This window comes from Coloeus monedula (assembly GCF_965178545.1).
Source record: "Coloeus monedula genome assembly, chromosome: 12".
NCBI classification, from domain to species: Eukaryota; Metazoa; Chordata; class Aves; order Passeriformes; family Corvidae; genus Coloeus; species Coloeus monedula.
In genome coordinates this window covers 20,726,678-20,745,783 of record NC_138792.1, presented here as the reverse complement: position 1 = coordinate 20,745,783, position 19,106 = coordinate 20,726,678, and the positions used below count along the sequence as shown (strand labels likewise).

General features: G+C 46.8%; 1 protein-coding gene across 1 annotated transcript in view; it reads right to left on the bottom strand.

The window, feature by feature from the left end:
* GPC3 (glypican 3) overlaps window positions 1-19,106 on the bottom strand; it is a gene marked incomplete at both ends in the record, with an annotated part of 154,368 nt that overhangs the window by 37,968 nt on the left and 97,294 nt on the right. Inside the window, one exon of the mRNA XM_082289651.1 lies at window positions 13,683-13,803. Coding sequence (XP_082145777.1) covers window positions 13,683-13,803 — 121 coding nt within the window. The remainder of the gene's footprint in view (window positions 1-13,682; window positions 13,804-19,106) is intronic.

The following is a 19,106-nucleotide window of genomic DNA, read 5'->3' as shown; positions in this document are numbered from 1 at the left end:
CTAAAAACATTAGGTTTTGGGGGTGAAAAACTAGATCTTATGAGGCCAATCCTGACCTTGAAATCTGCAATACCAAATAATTTATGTGTGGCTTTTGAATCAGGGCATCATCACGGGAAACGTGCAGATTTTCACACGATACTGTTCCCCTTTAACAGCTCATTATGATGTACAGAAGTATATTCCCATTATGAAATACAGCTGGGGTTGTTTTGCTTACGAAGGTCATTATCTGATCACAGGCAAGAATTGGGATAAGGAACCCATTTTATAAGGCTAAGTTGTGGACTTTTTCAAAACTCATGTGTTTTGAATTTGGTGGCCTGATCAAACATAAGCATGCAACAGCAGAATCGATTCTCTCCACTTCCCCTGCTTATTAGCCCTGGAAATAGCAGGAAAAGATTATATTTTATTAGCAAATACTTTATTATTTAACTAACCCTCATAAGATTGCTGGTGCCCTCCACATCACGTTTCTATTTCCCCGCTGCCTTAGGTTTACCCACTCTGTGGAGACACACCTTTGTGGAACAGGAGTATGCACAAACACAAACTTAATGCAACATCAACAGCATAATTTTTTATTGCTTCTTTACAAGCTCCAGAAAGCCTTCCCCCTCTTGGGCAGCAACAAAATGCAACACATATTACAGAAAAACCCAATGTTCACTGGCACCAAGCACCAAACTCCATTTGAAAATAAGGATATTTAACACCTTAAAAATATCTGTAAATACCAGGATTTGTACTTCTGTCTTGCAAGAGTGAACACATGAGTGTGTGCACACCGGCAGGCACCACTGCTCTTCTGATGACAGCGCTGGCCCATGGATAAAACCACCCATTTTGGCAGGAGGACATCTGAATTGTGGTTTCCTTATGGTCCTTCCAGTTGGATGCACCTTGGTAGCACAGACATGGCAGAGAAGAAACCTGTTCCTCATTGAGCTCCAATTTCAAGCTCAGCAGAACAAAAAGTGATCACTAATCAAATGTTAATAAAGTGAAAGCAGACTTTGGAGATGGAAAAGTGATTTGCAGCGCTTGGAAAAATGATGAGTTGGACATGGCCATTTTCTCAGCTGCTCTAAAGGCCAATTCTGCATTTCCCTGTGCTGCCTCCTTTGAGACATCACAAGGTTTGAGCTGAACTCAGCAGACCAAGCCCCAGACAGCACCTCCTGCCTGCTATGAACAGCATCAGCAAGGGCATTCCCTCCCCACACACTGCTCTTGAGTCACTCCTACTCTGGGGCTCTGCACTAGTCCATGGTGATGGGTGACTAAAGTTGTGAACCATAGTTCTGAGCCTATATTGTGGCTCCTTAGCCATAAAAATGTTTTAGTCTTTAATTCTAGCACTCAAAATACCTGGAATAGGAAAAATCCCTACCACGCATCAGTTGGGGTTTACCAGCACAGCAGGACCCACTTTATTATCTTCACAGGCTCCAGAGGAGATGCTCTTGGCTGCCAGTTAAGTCACTTTTCCTGGTCACTCTCCTGATAGCACAAAAAAGATGGTGACAGCAGTGAATTCATTGACCAAAGGGTGGCTCTACTTTATGGATCATCAGCTTAATTCCAGATTAGCTATCCAAACTGACATCATCCCTATGGGTAAAGGGAGACAGATAAAGACCCCTAAGTGCTGGCAGTAATTAACACGAGTTCGCACTGGACAGTAAATCTCATTTGGCAGCAGAAGGGGCTGCCAAGGAATTATGGATTGCTCTGGTTTGGTGAGGACTGTATGCCCGGGACTGTATGCTCCCATGGAGATTAAGCCCTGGCTAGCACCACGGCAGGCACAGGGACCAGCTCCTGCCTGCTGTCCCCCAGGCAGGGGAGGTGTCACTTCCCTGGCCTGAACAAATGCTCATTCATCACCAGGCACATGTGAAAAAGAGATTACCCAGGCTTTACGATCAGCTCATTCACCTTATATCCAGTTCCTTCCCCTTCCACCCCAGCTATTTATGGCTTGTTTTTGTGCAGCAGTAGGAAGGAACAGGACAGTGCAGGTGCCGAGCAGGGCTAAGGGGTACAGCCCAGCCTGATGGAGTCCTGGGCAATCCCTGTCTGCTTCTGGCTCATCCCCTGAGCCACACATCAATGCCAGTGCTGGAGAAATACTGCTTTCCTCTTTGAGCCACTACAGCCCCTTCTCCTATTTTGCCTTTCCAAGCCTTAACTATTGCTGGACCTTCAGCATCCCTTCCTACATCTGCTTTCATCAAACACAGACATCCCTCAAACTCAAAAAACCCAATCACTAGACCAATCATCAAACATGTGGTTGGACTAGGCAATAGATGATGCCTTCAGCATTTTGCTGAAGTCTGCCTGGACCAATTCCTCTCAGGATCAGAAAGACTTCCATGAGCTACCATTTCCCTAGAAGCAACATAGGAATGCAGCTACTTATTGCAAACACCCCCTTCCATCTCTTCTTCACTTTGCCTGGGCTGATCAGGCACATTAACTACCCACAGCTATCAAGGGTGGTAGAAAAGGTTTTGCAAAGATGCTCCCTTCTTGCTGCCTGCAAGGGCTGGTTATCTTGTCCCCTTTCCACACTGCTCTTCCTCTGGCATCATATCCCTGCTCCTTCTCCCCACAAAGTTTCTCAGTAGTCTCCTACCCCTCTCCTTTTCACCCACTCTGCATCACAAGACATGAGAACCTGGACCAATTTCTTCACCTCTCAAGCAGCCACCCCTCAGGGCATTGGCAGCTGAGTGAAGAAGGGATGCGGGAGCCTACATGGGCCAGGACCCGACACTGCTATTATCCATGTTTTCCATATTTTGTTTCATTATGTTGGAGCAGAACCCCACTCTGCTAACCAAACACTGCTCAGGAATGCCCAAAGTGCATGTCACCAGAAGATGAAACATGAGACAACAACCAAAGTAGAAGCACAAGAAGCAAGACAAAATGGGCAGAGGTGGAGCAATCAACCACCTCATCGCCATCACATCCTTCAGACATTTGAGCAGGGATGGCCTGGATGGAAGGTGCCCTGGATGCAAGAGCACCTAAAAGGACGTGCAGGTCTCACACCACCTCGAGCCATCTGCTAAAACAGCCCCATGGTTCTGTAGAGGGGATCAGGGTGACCCAGGCAGGCAGTGTAGCAGCCAGGGGGTCCCACAGCCTCCTCCTGCCCAGCCCAGCCCAGCCAGTTGGAGCAGCTGGGAGACTTCCTCTTGGCTCAGGCTCTGGCACACATGGCGGCTCTCTGGCTGTTGGCGACGTCTGCAGGGCTGCTTGCAAGACAAACATCTTGTCCTTGGCACCAGGTAGGAAACAGCAAGCTGAGAGCTGGGCTGGAAGAATTTTTTTCCTCCACTTCTCCTTCTGCAACACAGACCCCTGTCCCAGTCGCTTTCCTTTGCCCCTAAAAGCTCCCAGTGGAGAAGGACTCCTCAAATCATGCATTTTTGTGCACTGTGTTGTGTTGCACAGAGGTTTCTGCGAAAACACCAGCTTGAGTCACCCTAGCTGCATCCTGCCCTCCTGGGGGCTGCTCTTTCCAAGCTTTACTTTTGCATTTAGTTCTCTTCAAGGCTCTGGAAGCCCAACAAGTGACTACAAGCAGTTCTAATAGATGTCCCCTGGTCCACAGAGCTTCCCAGGGAACTGAACAGCTGCCTTATAAGCCAGTTATCTCCCATCAGACAAGACAACCCCAGCGTGGGGTTAATTATCAAGCTGTTGATTTTAGCAGAGACTTAAATCAGGCAGGGGGAGGAAGACTCCATGGCAAACACCTCCAAACCTGTTAGCTAGGCAGGATCAAGCAGCTGGTCTCTAATTAATAGACGATGGCTGGACTGCCTCCTGGGCAAGGTCTCAGCTCTCCTCTTTGTTCAGAGCACGGATGCTGCTTGCAAAAACCAAAAAAACTTCAGGGACACAGATTTTCCAGTGTCAATATTGGCACCTAGGATGAGTCTACCAACAGGATAAGGAACCAACCAGGCTCCAGCATGGGCACTGCTGACACACCAGGGTGCAACTCATCACTGATGCTGAATGTACCCAACAGCAAGGCTCAGGCCTCTGGAGCTGGAGGCAGGAGGATCCCTGCCTGGTGTGGTTCTCCCACACACAGATGCACAGACACCAACTGAACAGCTGAAGCAACTCAGTGTTTAAATTAAGTTCAAAGCTGGTGACTTTATACCCTCCCCCAGTGAGACACAACACTCGCAGAGGAAGCCCTGAAATGCACCTATATAAGTCTCACCCTCAGCTTTTAGATTCTTATGTGCTGCAGAGAAAGGTCAGTAAACTGCTTCCCCACCCATAGGCAGGAGGCATTCAAGGGTTCCTTACAAAAATAAAAGGTAACTTTCTGCCCATCACAGTATTTGCTGATGGCTCGAACACCCTCTGCCAGCTGTCTCCTACTTCCTTGCTGACCCTGCTGCATCAGCAGCAGCATCTTCTTACACATGTCCTCAACCAAGCACATTTCCTTTTCTTAAATATCACTCCCTTGCAATACAGCTAAGCAAGGCCACAGGCAAATCCTGCTGCAACCTAAACTTCTCTCTGCTCACAGTCTGATGTGCTGCAAGGGCCATCTCTCATTGCATGGACTCCAGCAGCACGAGCGTGAAAATACAACCCAGTCTCTGCAGCCAGTTACAGGTCAAAACCAAGCTAAGAAGTTTAATGAGCAACAGCATTAACCAAGAGTCTTCCTGAGCCATGAGGGGTACTTACACCAATGCAATCAGGTCAAAAGGGTCTCACTGACTGGGAACAGGGTTTGCCAGCACAGAGAAAATACTTGCCACAAGTGTGCCTTGTTCCCCCTGCAAACACAAGGCTCGGGTGAAGTGGCAGAATTGCACTGGGGAAATCCCCAGCTCCAACCTGCCTGGCCTGTGAAACCGCTCAGGGTGGAGTGGGAATCTCACAGACATTTTTGTCACACTGCCTGTACACCATTCCACAGCTGGGCACCACATTACCACAGCACAGCCCGGGGCTGGAGAAGGAAATTCCTGTCAGAGCAGTCCCTCTCTGAGCAGGTCTGACAGCGCTGCCTTTTCCTCCTGCCCCTGAGAACATCATCACTAAGCAGTCTTACACCACCTCAAACTGGAATCAAAGGTAACATTATTGTTATCAAGGCTTTTTCTTGGGAACAAAAGCAACTGGATTTTTTCTGCAGCCAAGAAGACTAAGGTTACCTTCTGAACAATGAAGATTAGCTCTTTGAATCCCAGTCCCCCTCTCAGTCTGGACCACATTTTAAAAACCTTGATGTTAAGTCAAATTTTAGAGAAAAACATGAGGAAACTACCTAACATCCCACTAACACCAGAGATCTGTGTCCTTTGTTACCGGGCCCATGAGGGAGGACACCTACCTCAGACATTTACTGATTAAATTACAGCCTGACTCACAGCACAAGGCCCAGAATAACTGTAATTAGCTGTTAATCTGCTATCAACACCTCCATTTACACCGGGTTTTGCTGCACAAGGATTCCTTCAAGTTTGTTTCCTCCACAACAGGATAAACTTCAGCTCTGGTACAGGATATCTGGTGTTTGTTTTAAGGCACTGCTGTGCATCAGCTGCATGTTCTGGACACAAAAGCAAATTAATCTCCTTTAAAGGTGTTGATTTGTTTTTTTCCACAGCTGATTTCCACAACATTGTTTAGAGGATGGTCCCTGCAGGACACACCTGAAGCACCTGACTCCCTGCTGGAGCTGAAGCCACAGGGACAAAGTTGTAACATTTCACATGTGTAAGACCACTCCAGTACACACCCCTGTTTGAAAACAAGCACACAAACACACCAGGTAGAAACAATCTCTGGCTGTTAAAAAAAACCTCAGTGTGGATACAGCATTCCCTCAACAATCCTGATAAACCTGGAGGTTTGCCACAGGATCCAGGCAGGTGATGCCTGCTGCGGGCAGGGAAATAAGGGGTTCAGGTTTGAAAAGTCACCTGACAGTCAGATACTTTCAGATTTAATTACATTCTCATTACCGAGGGTCACACTTCCCCTCATTCAACTGTCCTGGCAAAATCCTGTTAGTACCACTTGCATACAGAGTGGGAGAGCACTGACCTTGTGTGTTAACGGGAGCCAGGGCACAGATAAAAGAACAATGGAATTAGTACTTAAATACCAGGCCTAGACTCGGTGGAGCTGTAGATTATTTTGTGCACTAAAGAAGAATTAACTGATCCATTCTAAAGCACATTTATCATTAAAATAAAAATCTTACGTCATTTCATTTAATAGCCTTAGTAAGAAATAAATGCAATGTCTGGTTGCTTTTTAACAAGCATGTGGTTTTAATATTTTAATTGTTACAAACTGTTTAATAATGATGAGCGAAAGGTGTGTCCAAGTAATTATTGTATTTATTGACATTTCCTTTGAGGACTTGATAGATTATATTGCATATATACAATACTTCAGACATTGTAGTGCTAACTTATTAAAGGTGGAAAATGAGTCAAAAACTACTTGCTTTGGTGCAATTTAAATATTGTATTTTGAAGTGATTAGTATTGTGCGTTGCATTATTTAACAATCTGGCAGTTTGCACATTTTTCTAATTATTATGCAGCTTCATCTGATTGGGGAATTAAAATACAGTGGGACTAATAAACCTCAGAAAGCCTAGCAGGCACAGGGAAACTCTATTTCACCAAATCCATCAAAGTAATGGATTCTTCTGAAGGGGACATATATTCCTGAAAAGTCCCCAGCTCCCCATAATAAACTCTGTATTTCCCTGTGTGCCCTGAGTGGTGTCTGGATCCTTTTGCCACCCGAACTTGTCTCCCCATGGTGGGGTCAGACCCTCCTCACTGGGTGCCAGTGCTCCACCATGCTGCATTTTGAGCAAAGAGGTTGCAGGGAACTCAGGCACAAGGACATCACACCATTCCCAGGCCTATTTTGTTTACATCTGATTCAATCAAGTTGTGGCCTTTTGGCCTCTTTCCAAATTAACTTCTGGGTGACCTCCACCATGCCCTCTCCCAGCAGCCAGGCCGCCAGGGAGCAGCCCATTAAACCTACAAACAAATATGGGACATATTGGTTGATCAAACCAGCTTCAAACACGGCTCTGGAAATGCCAGGATGTGCTTTTTTTTTTTGTGAACTTCAGGTCTATTTTGTCTTTGGTCCTTTGCACCTCTGGGCCTCCTGTCTTTTTTTTTTTTTTTTTCCCTTCCAACTATATCTGTGTGTTTTACTGCCTCATAAAACTTCTAAATGTTGTTCTTGTCCTCCTGCAAACCTCTCTAAGAGCAACATGAGGCTCTTTCACATGGGGCTCACTGCAGGACCCAGGTTTTTACATCGAGCACATGAAGAAAGGCAGCGAGACCCTGCTTGGGGAAACAGCTGTAATACTCCAAGAAACTGTGTCTTCCCCTTATTTCCAAGGAAATAAATCAAAGGCAGTTTCTCAGGGTCTGTGAAAGCATATTGCCTGGATTCCCATCCCCAAAGGGTTTATTTTTTCAAGAGCTTATATGGGAGTTAGATTTCTGGCTAGAAAATATGCAATATGATAAAAACATAGTCCCTATATGGGGCAATAAATCACAGATTGTTTGATGTGGAAACCAAAGAACTGTCATACTCCAGTATATCTGAAATATTCTAAATGAGCCCTTGAGTGTCTGGAAATGTACAATATGTTTCCAGGCCATTCAATTTTGTAAAGACACATATTCCGCAGCTAGGTTTCCTTTTATGGATTTTATTATTAATTTTTGGTGTGTTTTTTCCCTCATTTTCTTAAAAAATTGTGCTCGTCCTCCTCGAGACAGTACTATGATAAACACCGGGATTTACCTAAGCATAAAAAGAGATTGCAACTGAGCACAAGCTTAAAGAGGTAATGGCATTAAGGAGTAAAGCATCTGCTGGAATGGAATCAGAGCCACATAAGCACTGCAAAGGACATAAAAATCACTTCAGGACAGACAGGGACAAGAGGAAGGACCAAGACTGTCACATCAGCCAGTTTGGTACCACAGATCCCTGCTGCATCCTTACACCAGCATCATTCAGGTCCTCTCTCCAGAGCTGTCATACATGAAATCCCTAATTAGCTTGGTTTTTGCATGTTAAGTGTTTTAATTAGTTAATTTTGAGTTAAACAATTTTTAATTGAATGTAAATGTTCACCCATCAGTCCAGGTACAAATATCAAGTTCTGCTATTAGTGTTTTCACTTGTTCAAAGCAGTTTATCTGCACCAGTTCCAGTTAAAATCCCCCAGTTAAAAGTGTCCCAGTTAAAAATCCCTTTTCAAACTTTAAACCACTTGTACACTGCAAGAGTTGTTTTTCTCATGTTCTCCGTATACTTTTACAAATGCTTTAAGATGTATTAGATGTATTTTAATATTTTTTTAAGGGTTTCTACTTTGCACCTTAGTTTCAGAATGAGCTCCCAAAACCCAGTTTCTAACAGCCAAAAGCTATTTTTAGACTTTTGGCCATTGGTCTGTTGGTAAGCTCCATGGCAACCTGAATCTTAATAAGGACATGTTACCACTCTTACTTCAGCTGTTACTACCCCCCCTGACAACAACAAGCTATTGGTAGACAGAGATGATCTGTCAAAAGGGAAGCACCAATCACTTGGGACCAAAGGGGTGTGCTGTGGGCAGTCTATGGGCGGTCTGTGGGCGGACTGGGGCGGAGCAAAGGCACTATAAAACAGCAAGTCAGTTTCAGAGCAGAGGCAGAACACTGTGGATTTTAGCTGTAGTGGACACCTGTGCTGGGCACTTAAGCCTTACTCCTATTTAGGAGCTGTTATTAATTTTTCTTTGACTTTTGGATTAGCTAAAAGTCAGCCCAGCACTGCAGGTTTTTCCACCAGAGGCCCACTGCTGTCTAAGCCTGAAGATCTCTAATCCCTGCGCTCCTGGGGCATAGCTCTTGAGCCACTACGATCCCAAATTTTTATATTTTTCTGATTTTTGTAGTTTTTCAATTTTTCTGTTTTTAATAAATAATTTTTCTAAGAGTTGTCTCATTCCTCACAAGAGGTTTTCATGGAAGAGGATGATCAACAGGAGGTCACCAGCATGGCAGAGCTCCCAGGACATGGAACCTCCCACCTCCATAGCTGTTAAAACCTGAAGCTCGTGCCCACCTGTCAGCCATTCAAACGTCCCCGTGGTCGGAGGAAAATGGAGTGACCAGAGGAAATAGCTCACCTTGCACACAGCTTTCTGCCTGGGGGTGTTACCAAGCCACAAAAAAACTGAGCAAGACCCTGTGCTGACACTGAATAACTTCTCAGTTTCAATATAGTTTCACTTATAGGATGAGTGAAAACCTTTCTAGCTGGAAACAGACCTCATCCACTCTGGGAAATAAAAGTTAGGAACCAATTCCAGCTCATTTTCCTGAAGGTGACCCTTAGCCTCCCAGCTGGGATAACAATGCTAATATTTATGGATAGGCTGTTCATGCCTCTGGGCACACAACAAAAATAACTCAAATCAAAACTTCGTAGACATCTAACAGAACTGGAGGAAAAAATTCCAATATGGCAATAATAAACCATCTCATCCGCCAATGCGCAAAAAGTACCATCAGCCACAATCACACATTTGGGTGAAACAAAAATGGTCTCATGTGATGAAAAGGTGTTGGGGTTTTAGGAGTTTTCCTGGTTTGGGGTCTTTTTTTCTGTTAAAGGAATTTTCCCCGTATGTGTTGCTAGGGGGACAAATTGCTGGGTACATAAGAAAAAAAAGACCTACCCATTGGGGGAGGGGTGCATCTGGCTACTCTTTTGTTTCATCTTTGTGTGGGGATAGTCTGTCCTCGGCGTTTGGACAGAGAGGGAGGCTGCTTTCTTCGGCTGCTTTTTTCTTCTGCTGGACAAGCCCTGGGATCCCAAGCCCACCTTCCCTGCCCCGCTGGGAGCTGGGCCGTGGCTGCCCTGCCCTGCCGTTGCTTTGAGCCTTCGCTATGTTGTAGCCCTGCTCGCCCTGCCTGCCCAGACCTCCGGGGGGATTCCCCGTTTGGATACATCTCGTCTGCCACCTGGGATTTGTGCTCCTCCCTGCCATTCCAGCCTGCCATTCCAGCCTGCTGTTCCCGAGGGTCCGGCCGGACACTGGGATCGGCTGCCCAGGAGTTTGTGAAGCTTCTTTGTTCCATCCCTTCCCGGGATCCCGGGGCACCGGTGCCGCGTGCTCCCCGAGCTCGCTCCGGAGCGCCCCCTGCAGCCGCGGGGGAACCATCGCACCTGCCCTGCTCACCGGGAGCCGCCAGCGCCCCTGCCGGCTGCGAGCGGAACTGCACCCGAGGGGAAAGGGCCTGACAGCTGAGAAGGCTGGGACTGGGTTTGTGATTGTTTGCTGTTACTGCCATAGTTACTGTTGGTTGTTTGACTGGTTATACACGTATGGATATATAATAGCAAAGAACTGTTATTCCTATTTCCCACATATTTGCCTGAAAACCCCTTGATTTCAAAATTATAATAACTCAGAGGGAAGAGGGGTCGCATCTGCCATTCCAAGGGAGGCTCCTGCCTTCCTTAGCAGACACCTGTCTTTCAAACCAAGACAAGAGGCAGCACTGAGGGGGACTCATCCAGAAAGGGCTGACTTGAGACAGCACACAACTCAGGCACTGTGCTTTATTCATTTATTTATTTTAGCTTGATGGATGCTCAAATCAAAAATTACAATCTGGAGCACTTTCCCTTCTCTCTGGGTTAGGTTTTCTCTACTTCTTTCAATCCCCATGGGTTTAATGCAAATGCACAAACCCCATTCTCATTTCAAAGTGCAAACGTTGGATGAGAATTTCTCATGTGAATGTATGTATATTTACCCAAATTAGGTTTGAGAAGACACGAACTAAAGAGCAAGCACAATTTGTACACTCAACACTGAAAGAAGAGACACTGCCAGCAGCATAAGCATCCTGGAATAAAAGCAAAGTCAAATCATCAGCAAATTACAGATTTTTGGCAAAAATCTCCAAGTAAAAATAAAAGCTATGGACCTCTATGAAAATTGTACCAAACAGCATGGTTCCCGAGTCTGCCCACACCACAAAATCCAGGCTGTATCTCTAACACAACACACTGGGAGGAAGTCACAACATTGTACAAGATTCACAATTTACAGGTAGTCACATGGGAATCTAGTTTACAGCTCTGAGCACCGCAAAGATGGTGTTTTCTCCAGAGGATCTGGATGTTTGAAAATCCTTAAAAGCCACTGTTGGCTTAGCTTGGTGGAGATTTTCAGCCCTCTCCAGCTTGGGACTTCCCACTTTTTCCCAAATCTGAAGCCAACACCTGAAAGACACAACTGTAATTCATCCAGAGCTGCTGCTCCTTCCACATTTAATATTGTCTGGCAATCAAGATGCATTCCAGAAGTGAAAGAGAGCTCAAAACTTCTTCAGCCAAGAAAATAAGTGTGATGGTAAGCTCTGACACCCTAAATCCCAAATTTAAGTAACCTCCACAGTTACTTTCCTGGTATATAAGTTACTGAACATAGACTATAGACTCTCCACAGGAATAGAATCATATCATAGAATTACAGATTGGTTTGGGTGGGAAGGGATCTTATGTATCATGTAGTTCCAATCCCCTGCCATAGGCAGGGACACCTTCCTTAGACCAAGCCCCATCCAGCCTGGCCTTGAACACTTCCAGGGATGGGGCAGCTACAGCTTCTCTGGGCAAGCTTCGTAACTAATTTGCACAAATCACTTCCCATTTTCTCCTGATTTTATTCTCAATTCCTCCTCTTTCTCAAACACAGCTTTACAAGAGCGTTCAATATTTTTCAGGCTCTTACATTTACACTGTACAAACCAAAACAGCTTACTTGCCCCCCATAACACATTCCAACCCAATACTACGAGTCTCTCTGTAAGAGATCATGACTAAGCTGACTGTATTCACCCCCTTAGCACAATTTTTCTCTGAGCGGCAGCTGACAGAGACTCTGCTGCTGCAAACAGCTGAGTTGAGCACAGCAGTGTTTACCCAGGGTCTCCCACTCCACAGACCTCCACTGTGAAGCCCAAGCTGTTCAGCAAAGACCTAACTTGACCCAGTCTGGCAGCCAGCATTTCACAACCACTTTATGTCAGCAGTTTCAGGTACACTAATAACCATGTTTTGTTCAGTGCAGCTTTCTCACTGTGAACGGCAAAATATCATTATCACCTGCAGGTTGAAGCCTGCCCTCTACCCCATTTAATAGGGAGCTGATTATGCTATTCCTCCCGCTTTTCCCCTTCTAATAATTATGGGCTGTTGGCAGATGGCACCACTCAGCACGGGGAGTGTGTGGGAAGCCAGAGCAAGCTGTAGGGCCTCTGCCCATGGCAGCTCCTGCATTGTGGGGTGCTCCTGGGGACCCTGAATCCCACGCTGCATCCTGCTCCCAGGCAGCACCTAATGAGGCATGCCTGCGTCGGAGGGCAAGGGGGTTAAACTGGCAATGGCTGTGAAAACAGTCCCTGGCAGTCGAGGGAGCAGGAAAGCAGAGGTTTGCAGAAAAGTTGCTAAGCCAGCAACTCCAAACAGAGCTGCCCTCACAGCCCACCCGGTCTGGAAGCAAAGCTGGGCTTAGCCCCAGGAACACACAGCTGCCCAGAGCTTCGTACCAGAGCGACCATCAGCAACGTCCCCACTGGAAAGAGCTCTCTCAGGAGAGACGGGGCAGCTCAGCTGTGTTAACAGCATTACCACCTGAGGATTTGCCCTGTGAGGTCCCAGTGCTGTGTCCTGGCAAAACAGCAAGTCCAAGCTATCTGCCTATGAAAAACATCCCCTCTACGAGTTACTGTGACGTCCAGACTCAGTGACACAGAGGGGAGAGCAGAGTCCAGAGCCAGACCCAAGCCCCACTGGCCTAAGGCAGTGCTGGGGAAGATTCAGCCACAAGCTGAACACTGTGCAGAGCTGCAACCTAACTCCTCCCTGGCAGCAGCAGGGCTTGTTCACAGACCTAGCCTTGCGTGACATAATGGGTAGAGACAAGATACCGCTTGTCCCAGGAAGGATGCCAGGTCTGAGGCAGTGGGAAGGAAGCTTCCTCCCCAGCAGAAAGGATCTCATCCAGTTCTGCCATTTCCCTATTCAACAGTAACTTATCCCATTACCAACTGGGAGTGAATGCCCAGGGAGATACAGCAAAGAAAAAAGTGACCCTTATGGCCAGCCATGAGCAATGCCAAAAGGAGCTCTTCCTATCAGAGGGAACATCAGGTACATGCCACATGACCCCCTGCCAGCACATCATGCTCAGGGGCACCCCATCAGCTCCATCTTTCCTGGACCTCCACTGCTAAGGGCATGCCCAGCAGAAGCATTCTTGTACTGCAGCCATGCATCTTCACATGACCCAGGTACAGGCTGAGTCCTGGGAGGCTGCACCGTGGAGAACCACACCAGCAGGCATCCAACAGGACTGGCCCTGTGTGCCCTTTGGGGCTGGTGCTGTGTAGGGCCAGGCCAGGGTGGCACCAGCTCTGCACACAGGGCTCCCAGAGCTGCTGCAGATGGAGACACCAGGGATGTCTGTCTGAGCCCAGAGAGAGTGCAAGGGAGGCCAAACTGATTTGGAAACCACCCACTCTGGAGACATCCCTGCTGGCATGTCTACAACAAACCTGGTTGATGTGTTTCAGCTTGTCAATAATCTGGCTAATCACTGGCTCCGGACCTTTAATCTTCACCTCATGGTTGCCAGCCTGCGCTTTTGCTCCATTCCTTGTGATCTGGGGACTGTACCTGTAGGAATGAGAACAGAGAACACCACAATGTGATGGGCTAACAGAGAGAAGATCTTTAAAGTTCAGCACAAACATAAAAAATCCCAAGACAGGCACCAGCTCTTTCCAAAACAGAGAGCACAAGACAGTTAATAATGACAAAGAAAGGACAGAAGATTACCATAAACATTTTTGCTCTGATTTTGCAAAGCAGCAAGATGATGTAGTTGTATCACTTGAGGACAATGAAGTCCTTTCCAGTCCATTAGTAACCAAGGAAGATGTTAAACAGTATACAACAGAGATAAATATTTTCACATAACTTGCACCCAAGAGTCCTAAAAAAGCTGGCTCAGAAATTCTGGCTTGCTCATGTTTGTTTAAAATAAATCTTGGCAGACCACAGAGACTCCAGTACAAGAGCAGTAGTGTTGTGCCCACAGCCAAAAAAATGAGTGGGATGACCCAGTTAATTGCACGCTGATTAGCATAACATCAACCCCCTTGCAAAATAATGACTATCACTGATGTGTGATTTCAATAATAAAGAATTAAAGCATCAGAATATAATTAATGCTGTCAACATTGCTAATGGAAAATAGGTGTTGTCAAACAATCCTCATTTCAGTCTTTGATGAGATCCAGCCTTAGGGATCAAAGTAACTGCTCAGACAGAATCTACCTTGACTTTGGTGCAGTGCTGGGCTCTGCACCATGGGGTATCTTGATTTACACGGGTACCATGCAAGTCAGCAAAGCCCCCGCAGACTAGATTAAACTGCCAGGACAACTCTGCAGAGGAGGGTGGCCAACCCTGCACTCAGCTTTTTCATTGGCAATTGGGAAAGAAATATATATTTACTTGCTGCAAGATTTATGGAATGACAAAGTTTACCAGAGTGATAAAAGGGAGGGGAAGTGGGACAGAATTGCTGCATACTTGCCTTTGGAGGAATACGTTCTTACACTCAGGACCTGTGTAACAGCTGATGATGCTCCAGCATAAGACAAGCACCAAACTCTAAACTTGGGTCTGCACCAGAGGAATCAGCTGCCACCACTGCCGTCTGGCAGCGACAGCAGTGGCACAGAGCACACCGGCACCTTCTCGAGCTCTGGGCTGTTGCCATTCGTCACAGCGCCCGTGATGGGCTGTGGTGTTCTACAAGCAGAAAACAAGTCCTCATCTCCAAGAGCCAGCAGCCACAACAGGCACTACCAAACCCCAGCAAAGCCAAAAGTGAGATCGCTGAGATAACACCAGCATCAGTCTGCTGTATTGTGCATGTATTTTTCTAGTGCCATGGGTAAACCATGAATTTTCCTTTCTGCTTTCATCTCCTACACATAATGTTTTTATGCAGCTCCCAGCACCAGCCCTAGTGGCTGCCTCCCTGTCTATCAGCTCCCTGCTCCCCTGCCTAGCTAATCCTCCATCCCCATGCTGCCAGGCAAGCTCAGGCAAAGACAGCCTATTTCACATGGGTTTTGGGGAGAAAGTGGGACTTCAGCAGGCATTTAAAGAAGGAGAGGCAGACATGAGGGATGGTGGGCCCAACTCAGGCAGGATGCTTTGCTAGGGTAGAAAGCAAGAGACATGTGGACATTTGGTCACAAGAGCTATCAGGGCACACTGAGGGACTTGGGGATACTCAGGGGCTTGGCTTAAACTCTAAACTAGGGACAAGATCTACTCAGACATGTGGGGATGCAAAGGCAACCCCAGATCTATATGGTGCAGCAGCAATCTGCACTGACCTGAAATACTCATATAGTTTAAAATACAGAACTGAGGCAGTTTTCCACTCCAAGGCTATCTCAGAGCAGGAGTTCCATGTACAGGAGTTTTCTGCACCTCCAGCTGGGTCCCCACCACTAGGCATTCTCCATATGCATCTCCATTAATGGCTGACAACCCTGCAACATGCTGCACTGAAGAGATGACAGAGGAAAAAGGACAGGAAAAAGGAGGTGTCTCTGCCTACAGCACAGGAGCACACACCTGTGTATATTCCTTTTCGAGGCATAAGCAGCTTGCCCGGGTGCAGGCATCACTGCAAAGCAGAGACATCAACTTGACTCTCCCAAGCCCCACCAGCTCCTGAACACGGGGGCAGCTGCCTGCACAACCATCTCACCCCTTGCACTTCGGCACCAGCACAGCACCAGATCGACAGCTCTGCTCTGCACCCCAACACCCTGTCCCCATGCTGGGGCCTCCTATTAGGACTCAGCATTTTGCAAAACTCCTTTTTTTAATAGTTGCATTAACCTGGGAAGCACAAAACGTGGCTGTACCTGAGACACAATCGCTCACAGTTCAGAAAAACCCTCGTGCAGTTGGAGGGCTGTTGTAGGTTGAAAGTTTAGTGACTGGGAGAATGGGGGCAGCCTGCGGCCAGCCTGCAGCAGCCCATGTGCTCCTGGCACAGCCGTGCATGCTCCGAGCACCATCTCGTGGGAAGAGGCTGCTGCCGCAAGCACAGACCTGCCCGGCTCTGTTGAAACTTGGGCTGAACTTTTTGCAGGGGGATAGAGCACTGGAAGCAGTGAGCCATTAATCCTGCTGCTTATTTGTCACACAGCCTCTTAATGCCACCATGCTGACCTGACAAACACATCTGGAAACTGGATGTAAACATCCACAGCACACGTGTGTTTTTAGATGACAAATTCCTATCTTTGGTATCACTGTAAATTTAATTTAAAACACTGGTGGAACTCAAAAGTACATTGCTGAAAGGTCTCCTGTGGTTTCAGAGATTTAATCAGGAAACTCACACAGATTTTAGCAAGAGCAGAAACAAGCCCACTTGGTGCATGTCTGAATTAATATAATCTCTCTCCTTAACAATTTTATACAAAGAAACACAATAGCTTAAGTTTGAGTGGGCAAAATCTCTTCTGAAATCCATGCAACGGCTGTCAGAGAGGATTTCTGTAGCCTACACAATGTAGTACAGGAGGGAGGAACACAGTACTACAGCAATACTATAACTCCATGGTCAGAGACTGAAACTGCTCTCCAGAAGGTTCTGCTGGGGTGGTGAGGACCTCAGATCAGCCTTCTCAGGGGAAAAAGTCTACTAGAGAAGGAAGCAAACCTGAAAGCATTTGCAGAGGGATCTCTCCCTAAAACAGTGATGTTGGAGAAATGGAGCATCACCTCCTGGTGCTTCCCACCTGGCCAGATACAAGGGTATGTACCTGGCCCAAAATGAACCATTTGCACCATTATACAAGTCATTTAAAGCTGCAAGGCAGTGGGCCCTGCAAGCCACACATCTTTGAGCATGAATTGCAAAAAAGGAGATGCACGGGGACCCGCAACATCCCACCAGCCAGAAACATGGTCCTGTGTGATTTGGATGCTCTGGGGGACACTTCCTCTGTGCTGCCAAGCTGAGACCTCCTGGTGTGCTCGGATACAAGGGGGACACTAGCTCCCCTCAGCTGTGCCACTCTCTGCCCCAGCACCAGCCTGGTGGCCACATTCAGGCATGTGGGATGCAGCCAACCAAAGGGTTAAAGGCTTTGAAATGTAGCTTCAGTGAATGACCTGCATTCCTGAAATGCCAGAGAAGCTGGAAAAGGCAGCTGGCACCCCTCCCTGTAGCCCTGGCCAAGCAGCAAGGCCTTAATATGGCAGAGAGATGCCTTTGCAGCCCCCAACAAGCTGGAGGATGGGAGTCTCAGGACAGTACCCATGCAGGCTCCTCTGCATCCCCCCCAAGCTGAAGGGTTGGCGGGCTCGCAGGCAAAACAAAGCCAAAGCATCACCTTCCTCCCATGTTCTCCAGTCAGTGCAAAAAATGATAAATCTCTGAGCCACCTCAAGCTGTTTTTAACTTATGCAGACAAAACAGCCCCTTGTGCAGGACACTTGTTCCACTTCATGAAACCCATCACATGCCGCTGCCATGGTGATTGATATCAGCATGGAACAGCAAATATGCACAGCGGATAACATCCCCCACCCTGGTCCCTGGGGGTCTCTGTGCCGAAGGGGTATCAGTGCTGCAACATGAGCATAGTCTGGCTCACACTTCATAAGCAAAGCCCAAAATACTTTTCTCTTTGACATGTCTCAATGTCAGTCAGCAGCATCTCCTTTCCTGGGCTCCCTGGGTATGGGCTCTTGCTGGGGACATGGTATTTTCCAAAGACAAATATCACATTGTAAAATGTGCTGATAAGCAGCCCTTGTTAAAAATTACTTCAGAGACATCCACCTTATGAAAACACCAATGATCTGAAGTTTTCTGTGGGGACAGTACAACTGCAGACCCTTCCTGCCTCTTCTCATCCACCGGACATAAGTGCCCAAGTGCTGTCATATTGAGGGATCTTCCTCTCCTTTCCCCTCCACCATCCACAAATACGTCCTGTGAATGTTTGGTCTTTCCTGTCCAAATGCATCTCATTCCAAGCTTTCATTTCAGAGCAAAGAAGACAAGATGACAAGTGTTATTTAAATACATGGCAATGAGTGTAAAATGTGTGTTCATCCTACTCGGCCCTGCTAGGCTTTGAGATGAGTTACTGCAATACACGATGTGTGATTTGGAGAAAGTAATCCTGAAAGTCAAACATAAAGAATTACACCTTTTAGAAAAAGGAAAGTAAGCATGTCATTCAAATAACAATTAATTTATGCCTGCCTTCCAGTTGCAAATTACTTATTCAAATGCAGATCCAGCTTAAACAGCACAGTATCCCTTACAGGCTCTCTCGACTATCTGTGTTCACTGAATTACATTTGTCAGAGAGAGTGGGTGGGGGACAAACAGAACACACACACAACACAACACAGAGGTTTCATTGCACAAGAGTTAATAACTGAGTTTGAGAGCAGTATTCCCCCAGACCCCCAAAGCTCCTCTGCATTTCAAGACGTGACTTACTAAAGATCATGTGGACTGGTGACACCGAGTCCTCACCACAGAGGAGGCAAAAGAGATGAAAAAGGGGAGAAAGGAAAGAAAAGTTTTGCCCCCCCACACCCCTGACAAGAACCCAGCTCTTACCTCCAGCTGGTTTTCATGGGTCAGTAAAGGTGGGTGCAGTGGTGAAGCCAACATTTTACCCTCAGGCCCTGCTAATTTCTGGTTTAGTGAGACAACCTCAGTGTCACATCAGCAGTAGAAGCAGTGGGGGCCAAAAGGCTTGAAAAGCTGTTTCCAACCCACTCATCCTGCCCTGAAGTCAGGGTGTAACTCCTGGATGCACCCACAAGCCTCCATGAAGAGGTGACAGCTTCTTTCCCGGATAGTTTCCTCTCTAAAGACAGATTGTCCAGAGATATTTGGTCAGTCATACGTC